The sequence below is a fragment of the Octopus bimaculoides genome, chromosome 13 (genome assembly GCF_046866305.1).
Source record: "Octopus bimaculoides isolate indiv1 chromosome 13, ASM4686630v1, whole genome shotgun sequence".
Classification (NCBI taxonomy): Eukaryota; Metazoa; Mollusca; class Cephalopoda; order Octopoda; family Octopodidae; genus Octopus; species Octopus bimaculoides.
This window is the reverse complement of record NC_142940.1, coordinates 20454910-20470937: the sequence shown is the minus strand read 5'-3', so window position 1 is coordinate 20470937 and position 16028 is coordinate 20454910. Positions and strand designations below refer to the sequence as shown.

Genomic DNA, 16028 nt, shown 5'->3' with positions numbered 1-16028 from the left:
CAAACCTTGTCCGACTCTGTGTCACGCTGAATCTCTCTGGGAACTGCGAGAAGTTTACTCGTGTCTATGGAGTACTCTGCCACTTGCACGTTAATTTGAAGAGCAAGCTGTTTCGTTGATCGGATCAACTGGAAACCTCATTGTTGTAACCTACGGTGTGCCAATTTCGAGATAAGTTTGTGTATATACATATATATACTAGCTGGCGTACCCAGTAATTCCTGGGAAAGCGGGGCTTATCCCTTGGTTCGGTTCTCATAATTGTTTCGCTAATCCAATAACAAAGTATGTAGCCCTTAAAACGGTTTTTGTGCATTTACAGAGAATACCGAACTGTCTTACACAGGATCTTGTTTTTAGGAATTCCCAATAAGTTATGAATACCCAAATTGTGAAGTCAGTTATGTAATAACATGAAATTAGTTACTCAATAGTAAGAATTCAAATAAAGTTGCCCCGAAAATGGCTTTAATGCGTTCCCAGTGTATACAGAACTTAGGAGGAAATACTAAGATATGTATACTAAAATCGTGAAGCATGTTACAGGCCACCACATCAACATTCCAGAAAATGTGTTCGTGGGGAGAAAAATATTGAAAAACATCATTACAAAGAAACAAGTATGGTGGTTGTGGGATATGCTAGAAACAATAGCTAAATCTCCCTTAGATCACACACCTATTCATCTGAAAATTTTTTCGGAAATGGAAATATAAACAGAAGCAAATTGCACGTTCGGATTCTCTATATTTTAGAACTATGATTAAAGAGAATTTGGGAAAAAGGCCGAAATTTTAAGATTTATGGAGATGTGACGTTAATGAAAAATTCAGAAAGGTCTTTAAGTTATGCTTCATTTTCTACTTGAAAATAAAGGAAGTGGAGATTGTACCGATGATCATCAATTTCCAATTTTTCTTTATTTTTTAATCTTCAAGTCTTCGCTTACTGTTTTTAAGGGTGAAGTGTAAAAAAAAAAGTTGTCCATAATCAGTACTGAGTTGGAGGAGGGATGTTTAAAATAATCATAGGTTTTCAAAATTTTGGGCTTCTTTTATGGTGCATGGGGTTACCTCAGAGGCGTCTACCATTGTTCTTTAAGTTCTTTAAGAAAAAAAGAAAAGAAAGAACGTCAGTCCAGAAAGAAGAGAGTAGGGATTCATAAAGTGTCAAAAGTTTCTTTCATAAAGAGCGTTCCCCCGTCACTTGCAAGGATATGATCAAAAAATAATCGAAGCATCCCAGTCAAACAGAGAAAATTCAACTAATGATGTGATTGTGATATTGCGAAAGTCCGGTAATTACCCGACAACGGCAGGACATCCAGCTATAGTGTGTGTGTGTGTGTGTGTGTGTGTGTCTGTCTGTCTGTCTGTGTGTGTGTGTGCAAAGAGAGAGACACAGAGAGAGAAAATGAAAAAGATACACACATACATACATGCATACATGCTTGCGTGCATACATAGATGCATACATACATACATACATACATGCATACATACATTATTTACATTGATCGTCAAAGCAGTTTATCAGGGACGAATACCCGGACTACTACCTCCCACTTTGAAGGGTATGCATTTGCAATCCAGGAGCAGGAAATATCCCTAAGTCCCACGTAAAATCACAGGTGTTTCTGTATAGTAAGAAGCTTGCTTCCCAACCACATAGCTCATGGTTCAGCCCCACTGGATGGGAACTTGAGGGTGTGTCTTCTATAATAGTCTCCACCCGACCAAATCCTTGTGGTAGGCAGAAACTGAAAGAAATCCGTCATATATATATATATATATATATATATATATATATATATATACACACATTCATTTATATATATATATATGTATATATATATATTGGTGTGCATGTACATACGTAAATTCATACATACATACGTACGTCCATGCATATATACATACATACATACATACATACATACATGCATGCATGCATGCATACATACATACATACATAAATACATACATACATACATACATACATACATACATACATACATACATACCTGTATGCATACACACGTGGGCTTTCATTCAAACATGTATATATCTATTCGTTTCAGCGAAGGTTCACAGGGTAGTGATCGGAATGAATCTTTAACTAACGAAATGGAAATGACGACGGAAGAACTAGGCGGAGAGTACTACGTTACGACGAAGGAAACAGTGAGGTAAGTTTAACCACAGTAACGTTAACCATAATAATACGACGTTAATTTAATGAGGAGAGCCTGTTATTATCTTGTTCAATAAATATACAGGGTGTGCCAGAATTAATCATCTATTTCAATGAAGTCGGGCAATTTTCTTTTCCAATTTTGACAGAATTGTGTGTCTGTTATTTAACTATGAAACTAAAACTAATAGATTTATAAATCGTCCGTCAAAAATTTACGTGAAATCTTGCGTGAAAATTTTCAACATGTGCTCCGCCTGTATCATTTCAAATTTCAAATCCATCGTTAGCGTTGGTATGTATATTATACACAAATATCATCTATTTATATTTGTATATATATATATATATATATATATATATATATATATATATATATATATATATAATATACATATATATATATGTATATGTATATATACATATGTATATATATATATATATATGTATATATATATATATATATATATATATATATATATATATATATATATATATATATATATATATATATATATATATATATATATATGTATATATACATATATATATATATATATATATATATATAGATATATAGATGATTATTATGATTGACCGTTGACTGAACACTATTCAATTTTTTTCTCCGTGTTTTTCTCCTTGTCTCCGTATTCTTTCTGTTGAAGAGCGTAGCTCGAAACGTCAAAGACTTTCCGTATTCCCGAGCGTCATACTAATATATACTTTTGTTATTTACACCACCTGTCCTCGTCTGTTGTTATTATTTGTATATTCTCCCATATATATATATTTATATATATATATATATACACATTCATATATATATATGTATATGTATATATTAGTGTGCATGTGTGGGTGGGTGTGTCTCTGTGTGTGGTGGGGTGCATGTGTGTGTGTGTGTGTGTGTGTGTGTGTGTGTGTGTGTGTGTGATTCTCTATGCGGTTGTCCCTTCACTACTATTGCTTCACAATTGCTGTTGGTGAGATTCCTGTCTCTGATCTTAGAAGTTCGGTAAAATACACCGTTCGAATAATAGATGAAAAATAAGTCCTGTACACACACACACACACATGTGCACAAATACCTAGATGATGTTCATAAAAGTTCCAATGAAGGAGCCTTGAATCTATGTTAGAGTCCGGCTCTTTCTCTATTGACAATAAATACAGAAATGAAACTGATTGATAACATACATACCTGTGTGCATACACACGTAGGCTTTCATTCAAACATGTATATATCTATTCGTTTCAGCGAAGATTCTCAGAGTAGTGAACGGAATGAATCTTTAACTAACGAAATGGAAATGACAACGAAAGATTTAAGCAGAGAGGACTCCGTTACGACAAAGGAAACCGTGAGGTAATTTTAACCACAGTAACGTTAACCATATTAGTACGACGTTAATTTAGTGAGACAACGCCGTTATTATCTTGTTCAATGAATATACAGGGTGTGCCAGAATTAATCATCTATTTCAATGAAATCGGGCAACTTTTTTTCCAATTCTGACAGAATTTTCTATTTGTTACTTAACTATGAAGCTAAAACTAATAGATTTATAAATCGTACGTCAAAAGTTTACGTGAAATCTGGCGTCAGAATTTTCAACATCTGCTCCGTCTGTATCATTTCAATTTTCAAATCCATTGTCAGCGTTGGTATGTATATACGCACATGTATATTATACACAAATATCATCTATTTATATGTGTATGTATATATATATATATATATATATATATATATATATATATATATACATACATATATATATATATATATATATATATAAAGTGTAGTATGTTGCCACTTAAGTGTGGCTGACCCCTAGGGGTGGATGTTACTGTTGCTTTTAGCCCCAGGAGGACATCTCCTCCAGCTGGCTTATCGACACACGACTGTGTCCTGTTTGCCAAGGGAAGTTATCCCTCTCACCTCGATCTGCAGCACGAACGTATCCGGATTTCAGGGTTATTTCCCTTCGTCGGCGTCCGACAGCTGATGACCTTGGTGAGAGAGACAAAAACCTGGCAAACTTATATCTTCTTTTCCAGTGAAATTCTTCACTGATATTGAAAAGGTGAAAACAAGCAATGTTAATTCTCTAAATGAAGTATTAACAGTAACTGCACGATAAAGTGTAGTATGTACATGTGTGTGTGAGTGTGTGAGTGTGTGTGTGTGTGTGTGTGCGCGTGTGTGTGTGTGTGAGTGTGTGTGTTTGTGCGTGTGTGTGTGTCTTTCTGTGTGTGTTGTCCCTTCACTACCATTGCTTGACAATTGCTGTTGGTGAGTTTCCTTTCTCTTATCTTAGAGGTTCGGTAAAATACACTGTTCGAATAATAAGAGAAAAATAAGTCCTGAGTTCGATTTTTTTCCAAATAAAAAACGCTTCAAGCCTGTCCTCCTCCGCAGCGGCATTCAAATGACTGCATCAAGTAAAAGGTATAAGTTTTGTATGCATTCGAAAATAATGCATACGTTCATACAAATATACATACACACATATATATACACAAATAGATGCATACATACATATATACATACATACATACATACATACATACATACATACATACATGCATACATACATACATACATACACACATGCTGAAGAAGTATGAAGGGTATCTAATTGGAGCGCAGGCAAACAGAAACACCAAAATTACACACTACTTCTTTGTGGATGATTTGAAATTGTATGCGAAGAACATGGATAATATGAAAAAAAGCCTCGACCTGGTCACAACATTTTCTGGTGATGTTGGACTAGAGTTTGGCCAAGATAAATGTTCCTATATGGTTGTGGAACGAGGAAATGCTTAAAGCCACCCTAACAACATCTCCATCAATGGCCTATCTGTTTCTCCAATATCTGATGAGGAATCTTACAGATACCTGGGAGTAGATGAAAACGTGTCATACGAAGGTACTTGTAACAAGGAACGTGTTACTAAGGAATATAAAAATCGGGTTAGGAAAATATGGACCTCGGAACACCTGCATTCAATAAAGCAATAACCCACAATGTGTTTGCAGTACCAGTACTCTTACCGACATTCGGGATACTTGACTGGACGATCGATGAAATCCGAGCCCTTGATGTAAAAACCCGGAAAATACTAACGAGCACGAACAACTTTTACATCAATAGCGATGTAGACCGCCTATATCTAAAACGAAATAAAGGAGGGAGGGGCCTAACATCAATTCAGACTGCCTTTGAATGCCGTGTCATATCTCTTCGACATCATCTCATAGCCACCAAGTGTCGAAGTTCACCCCTTGATGAAGTCTGCAGACATGAGGTAAATACCATCATGAGATTGGGAAGGCAACTATTTGACAAGCATTCCTTATTCGACAACCCTGAACTCTTACCCAAAGAAATTGCAAGACTTTACCGTAACATAACCTCAGAGGAGAGGATGAATGCATTCCAGCAGAAGACCATGCATGGATACGTTAACAGAAAGCTCCAGAGTGATAACAACATTGACAACCAGAGCAGTCTATCGTGGACAAACAATCGGGTCACCAGCTCTCACTTTGAAGGGTATGCCTTTGCTATTCAAGAACAAGAAATAGCAACCAAATTCCTAATAAACAAACGGGACAGAGAGGCGGGCAAAGCGCCACAATGTAATAACCTATTCAGACTCTGTGGCATCAGTATCGAAGATATCACCCACATCATCAGCAGCTGTCCAAAAATGTCATCACGGTATTACCTACCTATGAGACATGATGTTGTGGCCAAAACACTGTACAATGAAATCCGCCGACAGGGTAACCCCGAGGCTAAGGAGATGAAAACCCTTAATGAGGTAGAGGCCATTACCACTCACAATATGAAAGAGTATTGGTGGAATGTCCCAACAAAAACCTCTATAAAATGCAGACATAATAGACCGGATATAGTAATCTGGGACAGAGAAGAGAAACTTTGTACAGTAGTAGAAATCAGCTGTCCCGCGGATGTCAACATCACACTAAAGATTAGAGAAAAGGAGAACAACTACGCCAAGATACTGAGAAATTTGCAGATACTCCACACAGACTACAAGTTCAGATTCATACCCGTGGTTGTTGAGGCATTGGGATATGTAACGAACTGCCTCAACAAAATCCTGGAAAAACTAGGGTTCTCAAAACCTGAAAGAAAAAGCCTGATTAGAAGACTACAGATTCAAGCCATCAATAGAAAAGTAAAGATATGTAAAACTTTCCAAAAAATTAGCACATAAATACATACGCATGCATCTAGATATGAAAATATATACATAAAAATGCATCCATAAATCAAACATACAAATCTGCGCATACACTAACACCAAATACTGCACACACACACACACACACACACACACACATGTGCACAAATACCTAGATGATGTTCATAAAAGCTCCAATGAAGGAGCCTTGAATCTATGTTAGAGTCCGGCTCTTTCTCTATTGACAATAAATACAGAAATGAAACTGATTGATAACATACATACCTGTATGCATACACACGTAGGCTTTCATTCAAACATGTATATATCTATTCGTTTCAGCGAAGATTCTCAGAGTAGTGAACGGAATGAATCTTTAACTAACGAAATGGAAATGACAACGAAAGATTTAAGCAAAGAGGACCCCGTTACGACGAAGAAAACAGTGAGGTAAGTTTAACCACAGTAACGTTAACCATAATAATACGACGTTAATTTAATGAGACTACGCCGTTATTATCTTGTTCAATAAATATACAGGGTGTGCCAGAATTAACCATCTATTTCAATGAAATCGGGCAAATTTTTTTCCAGTTCCGACAGAATTATGTGTCTGTTACTTAACTATAAAACTAACACTAATAGATTTATAAATCGTACGTCAAAAATTTACGTGAAATCTTGTTTCAAAATTCTCAACATGTGCTCCGCCTGTATCATTTCAAATTTCAAATCCATCGTTAGCATTCGTATGTATATACGCACATGTATATTATACAAAAGTATAATCTATTTATACGTGAAATCTTACGTCAAACATTCAACATGTACTCCGTCTATATTACTGCAAATTTTGAAATCTACCGTTAGCGCTGCCATGTATATACGAACATGTATAATATGCACAAATATCATCTATTTATATGTATATACCTATATAGATGTGAGTGTGTCTATGTGTGTGTGTTTGTGTGTGTGTGTTTGTGTGTGGCTGTTTGTGTGTGTGGGTGTTTACGTGTTGTGTGTGTGTGTATATTACTCTGCATGTGAGTGTGTGCGTTCTGGTGGACATGTGTGTGTATGTGAATATATATACACACACACGTTCAGAAATAGACACACACTTTCAAATACTCACATACACACTCACAAACATGTGGAGGACATGTGTGTGTATGTGAATATATATACACACACACGTTCAGAAATAGACACACTTTCAAATACTCACATAAACACTCACAAACACTCACATACACATATATTTCGAAACTGGCATACACACATACATAGATACATAAATACATACATACATACATACATACATACACACATACATACATACCTGTATGCATACACACGTGGGCTTTCATTCAAACATGTATATATCTATTCGTTTCAGCGAAGATTCTCAGAGTAGTGATCGGAATGAATCTTTAACTAACGAAATGGAAATGACAACGGAAGAACTAGGCGGAGAGTACTCCGTTACGACGAAGGAAACAGTGAGGTAAGTTTAACTACAGTAACGTTAACCATAATAATACGACGTTAATTTAATGAGGAGAGGTTGTTATTATCTTGTTCAATAAATATACAGGGTGTGCCAGAATTAACCATCTATTTCAATGAAGTCGGGCAAATTTTCTTTGAAATCTGACAGAATTGTGTGTCTGTTACTTAAGTATGAAAGTAAAACTAATAGATTTATAAATCGTACGTCAAAAATTTACGTGAAATCTTGATTCAAAGTTTTCAACATATGCTCCGTCGGTATCATTTCAAATTTCAAATCCATCGTTAGCATTCCTATGTATATACTCACATGTATATTATACATAAATATCATTTATTTATATGTGTGTGTGTGTGTACAATAGAAATACGTAGCATATAGTTATGCATGTGTGTTTTGCCCCGAAAAGCAGCGAAGCAGTGCCTTTGTGTGAAAAACAAATTTAATTTTCGTAATCTGCTTTCCATAGGCAATGTCATCCTCAACTAGGCATTAATGATTCTTATTTTCTACGAGTAACTCAACACTTACATCTACAAATCCCTTTCTCTCTGTCACCATCAACCAATGTCTATTATTCACCACTCAGGAATAAATGATTCAGCGTGGAAAAGTACATCAATATACCAAATTTGAAAATTTTGACTTAATTTTAAAGTTTCATAATCTGTGAAATCAACAGAAAAGATCTTTCAATTTCTGTACATCTGTGATTTTTCGATTTCCTCATGGCAAACCCTTCCATACCCAATATGTGTTTACCTCACTGTCACTTTGTCACCCTTTCTACGATTATATCACTCCCACTGAGTGTGTGGGTATGAGTGTGTCTGTGTCTGAGTGCGTGCGTGTGTGTGTGTGTGTGTGTGTGTGTATTTGTCTTTCTGTCTGTTTTTGTACCTTCACTACCATTGCTTGGCAATTCCTGTTGGTGAGTTTCCTGTTTCTTATCTTAGAAGTTCGGTAAAATACACCGTTCGAATAATAGGTGAAAAATAAGTCCTGAGTTCCAATTTTTTTTATTAAAAAAACGCTTCAGGACTGCCCTCCTCCGCAGCCGCATTCAAATGACTGCAACAAGTAAAAGGTATAAGTTGTGTATGCATTCGTACATAAATGCATACGTGCATACAAATATACATACAGACATACATACACAAATAGATGCATATATACATACATACATACGTACATACATGCATACATACATACATACATACATACGTACATACATACATAGATACATACACACATGAGTGCATGTATACATACAAACATACATACATACATACATACGTACATACAAACCTACATACATACATACATGCATGCATGCATACATACATACATACCTGTATGCATACACACGTGGACTTTCATTCAAACATGTATATATCTATTCGTTTCAGCGAAGATTCTCAGAGTAGTGATCGGAATGAATCTTTAACTAACGAAATGGAAATGACAACGAAAGAACTAGGCGGAGAGTACTCCGTTACGACGAAGGAAACAGTGAGGTAAGTTTAACCACAGTAACGTTAACCATAATAATACGACGTTAATTTAATGAGGAGAGGCTGTTATTATCTTGTTCAATAAATATACAGCGTGTGCCAGAATAAACCAACTATTTCAACGAAATCGAGCAAATTTTTTTCAAATTTTGACAGAATTCTGTGTCTGTTACTTAACTATGAAACTAAAACTAATAGATTTAGGAATCGTACGTCAAAAATTTACGTGGAATCTTGATTCAAAATTTTCAACATGTGCTCCGTCGGTATCATTTCAAATTTCAAATCCATCGTTAGCGTTGGTATGTATATACGCATATATATATATACATACATATATATATATATATATATATATATATATATATATATATATATATATATATATATATATATATATATATATATATATATATATATATATATATGTATATATATATATATATATATATATATATATGTATGTATATATTATATATATATATATATATATATTTATATATATATATATATATATATATATATATATATATATATATATATATATATATATATATATATATTGGAAGGTTTGGAGGTGATGTACAGGAATTATGTTATAGAAAAAAATTAAGGTACAAATCTGGATGGTTGTACAGTTACATATTTTTATTAATATGTCGCATGTTTTATAAATCATATAAAGCGGTTTTCACCTAATCATGTAGGATTTTCAAATTTTTTGATTTCACCTTGATTTCACATATATATATATATGTATATACACATATATATATATATATAAATATATATATGGATAGATGTATACATGTATATATATTTATATATATACACATTCATATATATATATATATATATATATATATATATATATATATATATATACATATATATACATATATATACATATATTTATGTATATATATATATATATATATATATATATATATATATATATATATATATATATATATATGTCAGTGTGCATGTGTGTGTGCGCGCTGAGTGTGTGTGTGTGTTTGTGTGTGTGTGTGTGCGTGCGTGTGTGTGTGTGTGTGTGTGTGTCTGTGTGTGTGTGTGTGTGTCTGTGTGCATGTGTTTTTTTTCTTGTGTGTGAATGTGTGTGTGTCTTTCTGTTTGTGTTTGTCATTTCACTACCACTACTTGACAATTGCTGTTGGTGAGTTTCCTGTGTCTTATCTTAGAAGTTCGGTAAAATACACCGTTCGAATAATAAGAGAAACATAAGTCCGGAGTTCGATTTTTTTCAATTAAAAAACGCTTCAAGCCTGTCCTCCTCCGCAGCCACATTCAAATGACTGCAACAAGTAAAAGGTATAAGTTTTGTATGCATTCGTACATAAATGCATACGTACATAACAATATACATACAGATATACATACACACATAGATGTATACATACATACATACATACATACATACATACATACATGCATATATACTCACATACATGCATACATACATATATGCATTCATACATACATACATACCTGTATGCATACACACGTGGGCTTTCATTCAAACATGTATATATCTATTCGTTTCAGCGAAGATTCTCAGGGTAGTGATCGGAATGAATCTTTAACTAACGAAATGGAAATGACAACGGAAGAATTAGGCGGAGAGGTCTCCGTTACGACGAAGGAAACAGTGAGGTAAGTTTAACTACAGTAATGTTAACCATAATAATACGACGTTAACTTAATGAGACTACGCCGTTATTATCTTGTTCAATAAATATACAGGGTGTGCCAGAATCAACCATCTATTTCGATGGAATTGGACAAATTTTCTTCGAATTCCGACAGAATTGTGTCTGAGATTTAACTATGAAACTTAAACTAATAGATTTAGGAATCGTACGTCAAAAATCTACGTGAAATCTTGCGTCAAAATTTTCAACATATGCTCCGTCGGTATCATTTCAATTTTCAAATCCATCGTTAAATATATATTTATATATATGTATATATACATATATATAGGAAAATGAAAAAAAGCCAGAATGCTAAACTGGAAGCATATTTTAATAAAGATTTCTTCTAACCGGTTTTCATTGCGAAAAGGAAATTATCAAGAAGAAGGAGAATGAAAATGTTTTTTTACAAAGAAGTACAAAATGAAGAAAATAATATATAAAACAATAATATATTAAAAAAATAAATATACCCATACATTATATTGTCTTTGAGCTTTTGTAGTTCAATAGTAATTCATGTATAAACTGGTAGGAAAAATAAGGATGCATGAGAGTTGAGAGTTTTATTAGGTTTTTAAAAAAGGGTTAAAAGTTTGTGTTAAGCAGGAAATGTGGTGTCAAAACAGGAAGTGTGTGTAAGGGGAGACAAGTGTTTTTAGTTGGAGTTATGAACTCTTTTTTTCAACAGGAAGTTTGTGTCTGTTCATAGAGAAATAAGGTCACTGAGGGGTGTGTGTGTTAAGAAATGGTTGGAAACAAATCTCTCAACTCTCATGCATCCTTATTTTTCCTACCAGTTTATACATGAACTACTATTGAACTACAAAATCTCAAAGACAATATAATGTATGGGTATATTTATCTATTTATATATTACTGTTTTATATATTATTTTCTTCATTTTGTACTTCTTTGTAAAAAAGCATTTTCATTCTCCTTCTTGATAATTTGCTTTTCGCAATGAAAACCGGTTAGAAGAAATCTTTATTAAAATATGCTTCCAGTTTAGCATTCTGGCTTTTTTTCATTTTCCTATTATTTCTCCACGTGCGGTTAACACAACCCCACTATTTACTGACTTGTACATATATATATATATATATATATATATATATATATATATATATATATATATATATATATATATATATATATATATATATATATATATATAATATATATATATAGATATATACATATATATATATATATATGTATATATATACACATTCACATATATATATGTATATATATATATATATATATATATTAGTGTTCATGTGTGGGTGTGCGTGTGTGTGTGTGTGTGTGTGTGTGTGTGTGTGTGTGTGTGTGTGTGTGTGTGTGTGTGTCTTTCTGTCCGTGTTTGTCCCTTCACTACTTCTGATCAACAATTGCTGTTGGTGAGTTTCCTGTCTCTTATCTTAGAAGTTCGGTAAAATACACCGTTCGAATAATAGGCGAAAAATAAGTCCTGAGTTCAATTTTTTCAATTAAAAAAACGCTTCAAGCCTTTCCTCCTCCGCAACCGCATTCAAATGACTGCAACAAGTAAAAGATATAAGTTTTGTATGCATTCGTACATAAATGCATACATACATACAAATATACATACACACATACATACATACATAGATGCATACATACATACATACATACATACATACATACATACATACATACATGCATATATACTCACATACATGCATACATACATATATGCATTCATACATACATACATACCTGTATGCATACACACGTGGGCTTTCATTCAAACATGTATATATCTATTCGTTTCAGCGAAGATTCTCAGGGTAGTGATCGGAATGAATCTTTAACTAACGAAATGGAAATGACAACGGAAGAATTAGGCGGAGAGGTCTCCGTTACGACGAAGGAAACAGTGAGGTAAGTTTAACTACAGTAATGTTAACCATAATAATACGACGTTAACTTAATGAGACTACGCCGTTATTATCTTGTTCAATAAATATACAGGGTGTGCCAGAATCAACCATCTATTTCGATGGAATTGGACAAATTTTCTTCGAATTCCGACAGAATTGTGTCTGAGATTTAACTATGAAACTTAAACTAATAGATTTAGGAATCGTACGTCAAAAATCTACGTGAAATCTTGCGTCAAAATTTTCAACATATGCTCCGTCGGTATCATTTCAATTTTCAAATCCATCGTTAAATATATATTTATATATATGTATATATACATATATATAGGAAAATGAAAAAAAGCCAGAATGCTAAACTGGAAGCATATTTTAATAAAGATTTCTTCTAACCGGTTTTCATTGCGAAAAGGAAATTATCAAGAAGAAGGAGAATGAAAATGTTTTTTTACAAAGAAGTACAAAATGAAGAAAATAATATATAAAACAATAATATATTAAAAAAATAAATATACCCATACATTATATTGTCTTTGAGCTTTTGTAGTTCAATAGTAATTCATGTATAAACTGGTAGGAAAAATAAGGATGCATGAGAGTTGAGAGTTTTGTTAGGTTTTTAAAAAAGGGTTAAAAGTTTGTGTTAAGCAGGAAATGTGGTGTCAAAACAGGAAGTGTGTGTAAGGGGAGACAAGTGTTTTTAGTTGGAGTTATGAACTCTTTTTTTCAACAGGAAGTTTGTGTCTGTTCATAGAGAAATAAGGTCACTGAGGGGTGTGTGTGTTAAGAAATGGTTGGAAACAAATCTCTCAACTCTCATGCATCCTTATTTTTCCTACCAGTTTATACATGAACTACTATTGAACTACAAAATCTCAAAGACAATATAATGTATGGGTATATTTATCTATTTATATATTACTGTTTTATATATTATTTTCTTCATTTTGTACTTCTTTGTAAAAAAACATTTTCATTCTCCTTCTTGATAATTTGCTTTTCGCAATGAAAACCGGTTAGAAGAATTCTTTATTAAAATATGCTTCCAGTTTAGCATTCTGGCTTTTTTTCATTTTCCTATTATTTCTCCACGTGCGGTTAACACAACCCCACTATTTACTGACTTGTACATATATATATATATATATATATATATATATATATATATATATATATATATATATATATATATAATATATATATATAGATATATACATATATATATATATATATGTATATATATACACATTCACATATATATATGTATATATATATATATATATATATTAGTGTTCATGTGTGGGTGTGCGTGTGAGTGTGTGTGTGTGAGTGTGTGTGTGTGTGTGTGTGTGTGTGTGTGTCTTTCTGTCCGTGTTTGTCCCTTCACTACTTCTGATCAACAATTGCTGTTGGTGAGTTTCCTGTCTCTTATCTTAGAAGTTCGGTAAAATACACCGTTCGAATAATAGGCGAAAAATAAGTCCTGAGTTCAATTTTTTCAATTAAAAAAACGCTTCAAGCCTTTCCTCCTCCGCAACCGCATTCAAATGACTGCAACAAGTAAAAGATATAAGTTTTGTATGCATTCGTACATAAATGCATACATACATACAAATATACATACACACATACATACATACATAGATGCATACATACATACATACATGCATACAAACATACATACAGACATACATACACACATCGATGCACGCATACATAATACATACATTCATACATACATACCTGCATACAATCTTGTATACATACACACGTGGGCTTTCATTGAAACGTGTACATCTATTTGTTTCAGCGAATCACACTTTCACCATAGAAATAGAAATTATACAACGATGACCCCGTTAGGACGAACGAATCACACAGGTAATTTTAACCACAGTAACGTTACCCATGATGACACGACTTTAATTTAATGAGACTACGCCGTTATTATATTGTTCAATATACATATAGGTTGTGCCAGAATTAACCATCTCTTTCAATGAAATCAGGTGAAATCCTCTTTCTTTTCTTTCCTTTCCTAACCGTCCAATAAAACTGTACTTATTCCACGTCCTCGCGTTGCTGATTTTTTGTGTTTTTTCTTGCTTGTTCATGTTTGAATTGTGTATATATATATATATATATATATATATATTAATAGTTATCGTCAAGCCAACATGGCAGTCCAAAAAATAGGACGAATTAGCTCCAAGAGGCCATCGCCTGTAGCTAGCTATGTGGCACACGAATCTGTGTCCATTATAACCATCGAACAGGGGAGGTCAGCCGCTTCCCCTTGCTGGTCAGGCATCTACAGACTAGTTTCGAGGTATTGCCTCTTATCAATGTAAAGCAGCCGAACCCAGCAGGCGTCGCTACTGACCGTCTGTACGAAGGATTATTTAGCTAAATTCAATGGAATACCTCCACTGGTTTTCAAAAATAGAAATATTAATATTTCTAAGTCTCTCTAAAGGAGACTACGACAGCGTCACTGGATATTAATAATTATCGCCAAGCCAACATGGCAGTCCAAAAAATAGGATGAATGCTGCTGTTGATTAGCTCCATGAGGCCATCACCTCTAGCTAGCTATGTGACACACAAATCTGTGTCCATTATAACCGTCGAACAAGGTTATAATTTTAAAAAACCCTTCAAGGCAATACTCCAGGACAGCCGCATTCAAATGACTGAAACAAGTAAAAGTAAGAGGAATATATGCATGCATACATACATACATACATACATACATACACACACACATGGACTTTCATTTATACGTGTATATATCTAGTCGTTTCAGTAAAGCTTCTGAGGCAGCTGTTTGGAATAACACTTTCACTAAGGAAATAGAAATTACAACGAAGGCATTAGACACCCAGGCCACCGTTACGACGAACGAAACAAACAGGAAATTTTAACCGCTGTAACGTTAACTATAATGACACGA

The 16028-nt window shown here is 33.6% G+C and overlaps 1 protein-coding gene across 1 annotated transcript in view; it reads left to right on the top strand.

The window, feature by feature from the left end:
- Positions 1-15430, top strand: part of LOC149132824 (uncharacterized) — a 34287-nt gene extending 18857 nt beyond the window's left edge. The window contains exons 7-14 of the mRNA XM_089362074.1: positions 2081-2188; positions 3455-3562; positions 6760-6867; positions 7820-7927; positions 9343-9450; positions 11017-11124; positions 12969-13076; positions 14886-15430. Coding sequence (XP_089218200.1) covers positions 2081-2188; positions 3455-3562; positions 6760-6867; positions 7820-7927; positions 9343-9450; positions 11017-11124; positions 12969-13076; positions 14886-15006 — 877 coding nt within the window. The 3' untranslated portion in view covers positions 15007-15430. The remainder of the gene's footprint in view (positions 1-2080; positions 2189-3454; positions 3563-6759; positions 6868-7819; positions 7928-9342; positions 9451-11016; positions 11125-12968; positions 13077-14885) is intronic.
- The last annotated feature ends 598 nt before the right edge of the window (positions 15431-16028 follow it).